At 32.8% G+C, this 11,614-nt stretch overlaps 2 protein-coding genes and 2 pseudogenes across 2 annotated transcripts; all 4 read left to right on the forward strand.

The window, feature by feature from the left end:
- Positions 1–2,324: 2,324 nt before the first annotated feature.
- Positions 2,325–3,539, forward strand: LOC120125576 (E3 ubiquitin-protein ligase ATL31-like). The gene has a single exon (XM_039143979.1). The coding sequence runs from the start codon at positions 2,390–2,392 to the stop codon at positions 3,461–3,463; it is 1,074 nt and encodes a 357-aa protein (XP_038999910.1). The 5' UTR covers positions 2,325–2,389; the 3' UTR covers positions 3,464–3,539.
- Positions 3,540–5,730: 2,191 nt separating this feature from the next.
- On the forward strand, positions 5,731–6,398 carry LOC120125579 (merozoite surface antigen 2-like). The gene is made up of 2 exons (XM_039143980.1): positions 5,731–5,924; positions 5,958–6,398. Exon 2 carries the CDS (start codon positions 6,022–6,024, stop codon positions 6,310–6,312), a length of 291 nt encoding a protein of 96 aa, XP_038999911.1. The 5' UTR covers positions 5,731–5,924; positions 5,958–6,021; the 3' UTR covers positions 6,313–6,398.
- Positions 6,399–8,023: 1,625 nt separating this feature from the next.
- LOC120125577 lies at positions 8,024–9,495 on the forward strand (annotated as a pseudogene).
- A 213-nt stretch (positions 9,496–9,708) lies between these two features.
- LOC120125578 lies at positions 9,709–11,344 on the forward strand (annotated as a pseudogene).
- The last annotated feature ends 270 nt before the right edge of the window (positions 11,345–11,614 follow it).

Below are 11,614 nucleotides of genomic sequence, written 5' to 3' on the forward strand. Positions count from 1 at the left end.
TGAGTTTCGTAGTTGTTGGTAGTGATGGTCATGAATCAAGTATGGTCGGGGTTTTGATTCTTTTGAATTGGACCTAAAAATTATATCCTTATAAAAGATTTAGCATATAATTAATATAATTAGTATATTAAATTTATAGTTTTAAATCATTTTCATAAGTATTATATTTATTTATATAAAATATATAATATAATATGAAAAATAATAATATTATTATATCGAGTGGATGAATATATTATTTTTTTAATATTTTATATTATTTTAATAATTAAATATTTTACAATTTTATCATTTTTTCACATCATAAATTTATAAAAGATTAATATATTAAATATTAAAAATATAAAATAATTTCAATTGCTCAAATTTATTAATATTTTATTAAATCAAACTTTTTTAAAATGTTGAAAAAAATGGCCATTTGCTAAAGAAATCGAATACAGTTCAATTTTCATTTATTATTATAAAAGTCTACTTTTTCATGATTTCTTTCCTGGGGTGATGAAAAGCCTTCGTAAATTGAGACTTCCATTCTCTATCGATAAAATACTAAAAAACTCTTAATCTGAAATCAAGATTGTTGAGTGCATGCACCTTTTATAGATTATAAATAAATTTGTTCATATATCATTACAAGGTCCATATCTCCTAAAGTATATCATTTGACTTGGTTGTAAGATGTTGCTTGTCAAGTAGCAAAAGAGGTATTAGGAGTTGCAAACTTTAATTTTAATGATGTTTTTGGTATGACAATATGGTTATTGTTTGAAATATGTGTTAATAAATAGGATAAACTACACATTTAGTACCTAAATTATTACTTTTGCTATGTTTTGGTATTCAAACTTTATTTTTTTTAAATCATATCTAATGTTTAGTTTATGTTTCATTTTTGTACCTCATCATTAAAAACTTAACAGTGTACCTAAATAGGATAAGCTTGTTGTGAGAAATTATATATATAAATATGAGGTGAATACAAGATAATATATGTTCAAAGACTTTCAACCTTTTGACTATGAACATTCATACTCTTACCTACGTAGTGTTCGAACCTGAGACCTCAATGAAAGTTTGTTGTGAGATTTTTAGCAATAAAAAAACTATTGTTTCATTATTTTATTGCAGTTGAAACAAATAGCAAGGAAAGTGAAGCAAATATTTGTTATTGGCAGCAACAATTGGCCTTGATTGAGGTATTTATAAGATGTCGAGTTCAATTAGATTGTAAGTAAAACTTTGGTTAAAGTATGAAGTTTTGGTGGTAAGGAAGCTTTAGAACGCATTTTAGTGCTAAAACTTTTATAGTTTCATGCCTTATTGCAACTGATTTTGTTATAAGGTTGTTGCAACAGTCTCATTGGGTGCATATTATAAGCTTTATTGAGTGTTAGGGTGAGTTTCTTAATGAGGATTCATTTATAAATCGATGATATTTATGATTATAACATATTTTTTTTATAAAATTTAGTGATGAGAAAGTAATTTATCCAAATATTAGTGACTATTAATAAAGTTTACCCTTAAATGAAAAGAATCAAAGAATCTTTAACTACTTTAATTATTTATTTAAAGAAAAGAAAAACTAAAGTTTACATGATCCATAAATTAATGATTTTTTAGGAATGAGAAACAGCGGCGGCGACATACTGGTGCAAAGTAGGAGTGTATTAAGGTTTTTATAGACCTCATAAAACCCCAATATGACTCTTTATTTTATTTTTAGAGAACGACATTCGATTATAATCATCACGATTTGGAACAAATTCTATTGTCAATTTATTTGAAGAGAAGCCAAAAAAGACAAGTGCAATTTGCTTCTTAGAAACAATGGATCAGACCAATGTCTTGCGTGTTCTTTCCTTTTACAACCCACAAAACAAAAGAGAACAATGGAATAAATTGTATGGTCCTTTTCATCCTTCATTTTTTTAATCTTTTCTAAACCGTTATTTTTGCTTAAAACAAACAATATTGATTAGTTATATGAGAATTTCTTAAATTTTATTTATTTTTTATTTTTAAAATTTTTAAATTATATTTATAATATTTAAAGATTTTTTTAAAAAATATACATAATATAATTTTAATTTAATATAGTTAATAAAATATTAAAAATTAAAAATGAATTTAGATATTAATTTAGAAGCAATATATATTTTTTAAATAAGAAAAGCACGTTTAAGTTTAGGGATTGATATTAAAGCATTCGGCAGTATTTTTACTTCTCGCCCACGGCAATATCTGGATAAGTATCTTTTCCCCGCTTTATATTTTTATGCTTCCTTTATTAACTTTCGCCCCCACCCCCGATATTTCAGTTCTAAAGTGTTTCAACTTCAACTCACTCGCCGTTTCTATTTCCAAAATCTCGATTCTTCTGCTCCTCATGTTCAATCTCTGCCGTTGGGTTTTTTTCTACATACTGACCGTCGTCGTTGTGACGGGGCAGCCTACGCCTACAGCTCCACCAAGGGCTGACCCCTACGGTCTTTACAATCATTTCGATCCCTCCATGGTCATAGTTGTTATGGTCCTCGTCGGCGTTTTCTTCTTGCTCGGCTTCCTCTCCGTTTACATCCGTCATTGTAACGAAGCTCAGGCTATGGCCATCGCGTCCGCCGCCGCTGCAGCTTCCTCTTCTCAAATGTTCCGGCCGAAAGGTCTGGATCCGGAGGTGATCGAGAGTTTCCCCATTTTTGTATATTCTTATGTGAAAGACCTTCAACTTGGGAAAGCGGCGCTGGAATGCGCGGTTTGTTTGAGTGAGTTCCAAGACGAGGAAATTCTGCGTTTAATTCCGAAATGTTGTCACGTGTTTCATCCTGATTGTATCGATGCTTGGTTGGCTTATCACGTGACCTGTCCGGTTTGTAGAGCTAAACTCACTCCCGATTCCGATACCAACGCCGAACCAGTCGAGTCATGCTCCAATATCACTGAGTTGAACTCGAACAATAACAGCAACAGCAACTCGAGTCCTCCGACAACACCACGAGCTGAAGAAGAAAATGAGTTGGTCATTCAAATCAATGAAATCAGGCCTAAAATAACGGGTAAGTTTCCACGTTCTAACTCGACGGGTCACTCACTGATTCAAGCTGGTGAGAACACGGAAAGGTTCACGTTAAGGTTGCCAGAGGAAATCAGGAAGCAAATTGCGAAAAGCGGAAGGTTGAAGCGTACGAGGAGTTACGACGTCGTATTGGGAATGGAATGTAGTTCGAAGAATGGGGAAGGAAGTAGTAGGGTGAAAAGTATCACAGACCGCTGGGTGTTTTCAGTAACTCCGCCGTTTGTTTCGAAGATGCGTCCGATTAAGTCTCCAAAAGGTGGCGGCGACGGAGGAGATGGGTCTAATTCATGGCGAGGGTTAACGGCCGTTAAAGAGAAACTAAATTGTCTCAACTTGAAAGTGGAGCAAGTTGACAAAGAAGATTCCTCGTCGCACTCTCCGGTTTAGTTGTCTTTAAGAATTCGGTTACGGTATATTAAATTTGTAATTAGAGTAGAACTTGGGTTTACTTAATTGTGGTTGTGGATAAGGAAGTCCAATTACAAGCAATCTGAAAATTAAATTCAGTGGGAGATGATTGCCTTTACCGGTCCTCGATTCCTAGACTTTTTACCTAAAAGATGAACTTCGAATAAATATTTTGTAATTTATAACTATTTTTTAATTAACTTTCAAAAGAACACAATTTTATTTTCACGTAATGCAAAGGCTCATTCAGGTAATCACACTTAGGAAATAATGTCATACATAAATATAAAAATATATCTCCAAACATAAATACAAATTTGAAACTAAAACTTGACAAAAATACGAGTGTAGAAGATTTACGGGTAAAAAATGAAATATTATTAAAAAATCTACTACAAACTCCTAAAAGAGAGAAGATTTCCAACTTTAGAAGATTTACAGATAAAAATACAAGGAAGAATACTTGTCAATTAATTTGTGACTGAGAAGTAAAAAAGTTCAACTATTGTTGATTGAGACCCCCAAAAGAAAGGAACAACTTGGAGTAGTGTGAATGTCTCAAAAGTAAAAAAGAAAGGCTGAAATTGGAACTAAAAGACAGGGTTTTTTGCCTACATTATAAGGGATCATTTGTTAAGCTCTTTGTTGACACCTCAATGACTAGGATTTAGATATGTTATAACCCCTTTCCCTCCCCTTGTAAAGCAGTAAAGCTGCAACAAAAGATAGGGTTTCCTTTCGACTATTTTTAAATTTTTTAAGTTTTAATATTTATGTAAAAATACAATTTACTTTTAAAAAATTAATGTAGTTCACGATTTGATCAAAATTTTACATCTTTGACACATATGATTTGATCTGACATTACGATCCACAATAACAAAAGAAATGATAAATGGACTAACTTTATTTTTTGGCCTTCGATGACTAAATTAATTTTTTAAAGATAAATAGCTTATTTAATTCTATATAAAAAATTATTTTAAATTTAAAATATAAAAATACTAAAAAAATTAAATATATATTAAAAACACTATTTAAAATAAAAGTAGATATATACTATAAGCTATAAAATGATATTATTCAACGATTAAAAATATTTTTATATAATCCACAATATAAAAATACTCTCAACTATTTGACAATGAATGTCCAATCATCCTTACAATCGCTAGTGCTCAAACTTATAACTTATAGAAACAATAACAATTCTTTTAACGACTGAAGGAAGCTGATTTATAATCTTGAAAATATATATTAAAAGATCCCAATATAGCTGTTTCATATTCTTTTTATTATAAGCCAACCTTACAGCTCATTTGTCTTAGTTTCTTTATTTATTATATTATAATGCGTGATAAAAAAATATTTGTTTTAATAATTGTGATATGCTGATATTTAATGTTCTGTTATTCACAAAAAAGAAAGTCTATTTCTTAATAGATTAATTTCCAGTAAAAAGACCAAAAATAAAGAAAAACCTGTTTAATACTATAATTTCCGAAAATGACAATAAATATATTTAAAATATTTTATATTTATGCTATTAAAAAACATTTTTTTGTATTTACATAAATTTTTATAATAATAATTTATTTATAATTTTACTAAAATGTAAAACTTATTTTTTTATTTATCTATAGTAAATACAAAGTAGTATCTATGCAAAGATAATTATTTAACTTTTTGATATTAAACGTTCGTACTTCTGGCATTCTTGGTACTCGAACTCGGTATCTCAAAAAATAATAACAATTCTTTTACTACAGATGTCACTAGAGTTCATGTTAAAATGTCAAACTTATTTTTTTTTCTATTTTTCATTAAGTTAAGATAATTAGAAAATAATATATATTATAAATAATTTTATTTATTTGACAATAAACGTTATCACCCTTACAATTATTAATTCTTGAATTTGTTACCTCTAAAAATACTTTCTTTTTTAATTCAGAGTTTAAAGAACTTTATGCCTTAGCCTTTAAGGATACCTTCAATGGCTATCAAACAAGTGGGGAACTCGTTTTTTCTTCTTCACAAATCATTGTCGGATTTAGATTAAATTCTTGAAAATTGCCCACTTTTCTAGAATTTATATTGTATTGTAGTAGACTAAAGCACAAATGAATATTAATATAAAGTAAACTTTTAAAAAATAAAATTAAAAGTAATTATAGGATATAACAATGAGAAATTGCAACTTCTAAATGTAGATAAGAAAAATAAACTGAATTAACCCAGTGATAAAGATATACAGCAGCACAATCTTTACAACCGTCCGATCTCAAAATGATTCCACATGTCAACCCATCGAAAAACCAACCATCAAGCCCCAAAATAATAGAATCATAACTAAAAAACAACAATACATAGCAAATAAATTAAAACCAAAAAAAAAATCAAATGAACAAAGAGGGCAAGAAAACAAGATCCTCGAGAAGCATGATCCAGAAGCCCGTGAACAGCCAGAAAGAATCATGAACTCACTTTCTTAAGCCAGAAGGGTGGCGAAGAAAGCAGCAGCCACGGTTACACCGATGAAGACACCGTTGGTGGAGGCGGCGGAGGGAGGAGGAGGGCCTTGGTCAGCCGAAGGCTCGGAAGCTGGTGCAGTTGAACCTTGTGGAGTGGAAGCAGGAGGGGTGGAGATCGAAGGAGAAGGTGCAGAAGCGGCTGGAGCAGGGGAAGGAGAAGTGGTGGGAGATGGGGTTGGGGAAGTCGAAGGAGCTGGGGACGGCGTCCTGGACGGTGTGGGTGCAGGTGTTGGAGTAGCAGCCGGCGGTGGAGAGGATGTCGGAGGAGCTGTTGGTGGAGCTGTCGGAGCTTGAGCCACGCAAGCGGTGGCCAAAAGACCCAACATCATCACAACCTTAAACATTGCGGAACTCATATTGCCAAAAAGCTTTGGAAAGAAGAGAGATTGTTCTGAGAATAGACAAGTATTTGGGGAATGAGCGAACTCAAACGGGCAGAAGGAAGTATATATAATATATATACAGCGAAGGAGAAAATTGAAGATGATAGAGAGAGAGGAATATTCTTGTTTTCTTTAATCATATAATGCCAAATGCAAATTATAATTATATAGGGTTTACATGCAAGCACATCATGGTGCTAGCTGGTTTCTCACTAATTTCCTCTGTTTTTCTTTCAAGTTTCTTCAACGTTAAATATTTACCGAACCATGAGGACTATGATTTTGACGCGGCTTTGTCTTTGTTAACGCATTTGAGTTGTAAATTTTTGGATTGAAAATTGTTAATGTGTATTTAGTGGACCGATTAAGGTAATTAAATAAATCACGTAATGAAACGCTAATGTTAGCAGATGTGTGTCGGTTGCTTAGTGGGTAATATATCATTTTCTTAAGAATATTTGACAAATATTTGGAAAAAGAAAAAGCCAATTTTGGTAGCTTTCTTTCCTTAACAGACTGTTTAACCGCGTTAAACTTTTCAACGACAGCCCTAAACTGATCGGTGACATTACTTTACTACCCTCCTTATGAATATTTATTGTGTACACATATACCGGTCTAGATCCAAAACAAATATTTTATGGACATGTGGCACTACCAGTGGATGTTTCGTATAAGAATGCTTTTTTTTTTTAAATGCTGTTTAAGTAATTTTATTACAAAATGATAAGTACTGTTTTCTTTTATATATTTTAGTGCACCCTAAAAAGTTTCAAACTTTCTACGATTTGATAAAGTCTAATCCTCACTTGATGAAGTCTATTTCTCGGTCTCAGTACAAGTGTCAAATTTAGAAAATATTATAAAAAATAAATAAATAAAAGTTATGATAAAATTTATAATTCCTCATAAAATCATCTTCGTTAAAGTTTCCTTTTATTAAAATTTAATTATTTTTGTCATAACAGTCAACAAATTTAATAAAGAACCAACAATAAAAGAAATTTATTATACTTCAAAGAAATATGTACGTTTATGTGTAATGTAATGTGCTAACAAAATTAAATGGTAAAAACGATGTATATGTGAGTATCTTGATTATAATTATTCAAATGAGAGTACGTTAAAAATATTTTATTCTTATTTATTTAATATTTTAAATTAATTTATGTTTATTTTAAATTTTATTATATTTTATCTATATTTTTAGTTATTTTATTTAAAGTCGCTAATAGTTACACACAAATATGAAACAAATGGCCCGTGACAACTGTTATGGGCCATGAGTTAAGTTTAGAAATAGTTTTATCATCATTCAAATTCCAAAGCCACCTACCACACGCATCGATCTCAACTACTTTATTTTGATTTAGGAGTATACGGTAAAGTATTTGAATGAAAAAAAATATTTGATACAAATATATAAAATATGAATTATTAATATATTAAAATTCATGTGAATACACATATAAAAATACCCTAAAATACAGATGGTTTACCGGGAGCAACAAATTTGGCAAGCTTAAAGCCCTCGTGACACAATTCCATATCTTCCCAGCAAATTAATAATGTCGGACCATACATTATTTATTGCACCAATCAATCAGAGTGAACTCTGTTAGTAAAGTTTTTTCAGCAGTGATTTTGGGGAAAATGGGAAGCCAAATCCAGAGAAAACCCAGAGTTTTGTGCCTCCATGGATTCAGAACAAGCGCTGAAATTCTCAGGAGACAGGTCCTTCGATGACCTTTAACTGTGCTTGATAAGCTGGATCTTGTTTTCCTTGATGCTCCATTTCCTGCCCAAGGCAAATCTGATGTTGAAGCTTTTTTTGATCCTCCTTACTTTGAACGGTTCCAAGCTAACCAGGTAAAGAAAAGACTTACAAAAATTCACAGTTCAACTTCATTTTTATTTACTTTTTCACCACCAAAGCTTGCAATTGAATCTTTGTTCTCTTTTTCTCATGGAAGTAGAATTTCACCGAGTATACAAGTTTTGAAGAATGTCTGGCGTACATTGAAGATTTTATGTTAAAGAATGGTCCAGTTGATGGTTTTCTTGGCTTCTCTCAGGTGGGGTTATTTTGCTTGAATTATCCTAGGAAAAAAATCTTAAAAATCCAACTATTGTGCTGAAAATGGATCTAAATTGTATTTTGTTGTTGTGGGCCCCGGGGGGTGATGAATCTCAGGGAGCAACTCCATCAGCTGCATTGCCTGGAATGCAGAGAGATGGATTTACCCTTACCAGACTTCCAAAAATCAAGTTTCTGATACTAATATCAGGAGCCAAATTTGGATGGTCAAAATTTGGACATCATAAGCTCACTTGTAACGCATTTTCAGCACCTATTGAATGCCCTTCTCTTCACATCACAGGTAATTTAAAAGCTGAAAACACTGCAAATATTTTGGACTATACGGTGAAATCATAGAGTTTTCAGGAGATTGACTAAAAAGTGTAGACGATTTATTCATTTTGGTGAAAGAAAATGTTATACCGTAAAGAAATTAACAGGGTAGGTCAAAAAATTCTTATCTTTGTAGGGGATGGGGTCTTCTTGACCGAGTATTGGGTTTCTTGTGATACTCCTGTTGCTTGTAGCAGCTTGCTACTTTCTTTGGATATATTAAGATACAAATTGTCCAAAATATATATATATATATATATAGGAAGAAGCAATCTTCAGGCAATTTAAAAAACTGGGTTTAACTTTTAATCTGTAGGTGAAATGGACTTCATGAAACCGGAATCGACTGTTATGCTGGAATCTTTTGTGGATCTTTTTGTGATAAATCATCCCAAGGGCCATACAGTTCCCAGACTCGGTGCTAGAAAAACCTTTTTTTTTTGTTAATTTCTTTCATGTTCTTTGCTCTAATTTTTTGTTTTTCTATTTTCCCTATTATTCCTAGATGAGAGAAGTACTGATGTGATGCTTGGGTTCATTGAGAGGATTCAGAAGACACCAGCAACAGATAGTGAACAGATCGGCTTAAATGCAGAAACCTAGCTAACTAGTTTGTTTTAAATAATATGATGTTATACTCATGCTAATTTGTTTATTACATCATTTCGTTGCATCTCCGTGATGAACCGATGTTACACCAGTACGTAAAAGACTTGAAATTTTGAATGATGCAAGTATTATCTCATGCTTTTCCCTAAAGATTTATGGTCAATTATGCATAGCGTAAAAGATTTAAATTTGGACAGATATAAAAGTATGAATGTATATAGTAATTTTTCAAAAGCAAATTAGGGGAATGATACAACAAATTACCCTATTGATTTGATGTAGTTAATGGGTTCATATATAACAGCTTCTCGCGCCACTAACGCGCAGCCATATTTTCCCGCGAACGTTCCAGAAAAGGGGAGCAACGGAAGAACGGAAAACGAGCCCAAGTCCAACTGAACGCAATCTCCGGCACAAGGACCGAAGCTGAAATGGACCCGAAAGCCTCGGATCCCGCAATGGATGCGCAGGGCTTAATTATGGTTCCAACTACAGAGCCCGAGAAAAATGTAGAAAAACAGACGCAATCCAAACGAGACTCAGACTCAAAGCGAGCAATCACAGAACAAGACACCGTCCGGAACGATAAAAATCGGTTCATTGGAGCCCCGAATTAGTTGATCGATCGCCTGCGCCACCATGTCCACTCTTAATGGATCCAACCCTTACGTTACTAGTGCTCCTGCCCAGCAATCTTCTTCGGCTTCCTTCAAAGGCGAGCAATTTCACATTTATTTATAGTATTGTCTTCTGTTTGAGTTTTGAATTTTTTTTACTTATTTACTTTTTGAATTTGAAAATGGAAACAGAGACAATGGATACAGTGAAGGATCTCTTAGGGAGATGGACCAGAAAAGTAGGAGAAGCGACGAAAAAAGCCGAGGATCTGGCCGGGAACACGTGGCAGCATTGTATGTATTTTATTCTTCGTTTTTTATATTAAAAAAAATAAATTGCTAGGCTTCTAAGATTGCTGATGGTATTTGGTGCTCACTGCTTACTAATTTGGTATGTTTTAGTTTGTGATGAACGTAAAACTACGGTTTTTCCCCGTTTGTTTTGATGATTGAAATTTGAAATCTCAGATATTGAATTGGAGTTTATAATTCAAATTTGGTTTTGGCTCAAATGCACCATTGTTTCACATACAATACTATGTTCTTGAATATTAATTAGAACATTATGGCATTTCTTCTTCTTTTGTCTTTTTTACATGAGCCTGGCTGTGATCCAACCTCCTCTCTCTTGCTTCTTGAGTTTTTTTCACATACTAAACATTACTGAAATACCATTGCCCTCTTTTCTTAAATCAGTAAGAACAAGTCCTAGTTTTGCTGAGGCTGCCATGGGAAGAATTACTCAGGGAACAAAGGTTTTAGCAGAAGGTGGATATGAGAAGATCTTTATACAAACTTTTGAAACAGTTCCTGAAGAGAAACTTCTAGATTCATTCGCATGTTACTTATCAACATCGGCCGGCCCTGTCATGGGAGTTCTATATGTTTCTACGGCAAAGCTTGCATATTGCAGTGACAGTCCTCTTTCGTATACAAATGGGAGCCAAACTGAATGGAGCTACTATAAAGTATGTTTCCATTACATCTTATCGCATAAAAAAAATCCGGTTCGGGTTTTTGGCATCCGAAGTAAAGTTTTCTTGTCCGCTTGAACAGGTAATTATGCCATTACATCAATTGAAAGCCGCGAATCCTTCAACAAGCAGAATCAATCCTTCGGAAAAGTACATCCAAGTTATATCTATTGATGGTCATGAATTTTGGTTCATGGGATTCTTAAACTATGACGGTGCTGTTAAATACCTACAGGATGCTTTGCAACTCCATAGCTTCCTATCTGTATGATACCGTTTCATCAAATATGCACTTACCATGCAAGCATTTAATTCTGCTACTTGGAAGCGTTTGATAAGGCTCGCCCTCCCTCGGAAGCCTCAATATTCTGCAAAAATGATAAATCAGGTTACTTTTATAGATAAAAAAGGTATAATCAATCTGTTCTGTTTTCGACTCATGCAGTTGTAAACTTCACTTGCAATAATCAATTCAGTAATTGAAACTGAGCAACGTTTTAGATGATGATGTCGCTTGAAAGGCGATGGGCTGTTGCCTATAAAGACTAATTGGTGTTTTTAGGAACCGATTAATGCTTTCATATAAGGGGGGAAAAGTGG

This window comes from Hibiscus syriacus, unplaced genomic scaffold, assembly GCF_006381635.1.
Source record: "Hibiscus syriacus cultivar Baekdansim isolate YM2019G1 unplaced genomic scaffold, ASM638163v2 tig00110432_pilon, whole genome shotgun sequence".
NCBI classification, from domain to species: Eukaryota; Viridiplantae; Streptophyta; class Magnoliopsida; order Malvales; family Malvaceae; genus Hibiscus; species Hibiscus syriacus.

What these genes read in the sequence shown, in the direction of transcription:
- LOC120125576 (XM_039143979.1), top strand. Translation starts at nt 2,390, where the DNA reads ATGTTCAATCTCTGCCGTTGGGTTTTTTTCTACATACTGACCGTCGTC.
- LOC120125579 (XM_039143980.1), top strand. Translation starts at nt 6,022, where the DNA reads ATGAAGACACCGTTGGTGGAGGCGGCGGAGGGAGGAGGAGGGCCTTGG.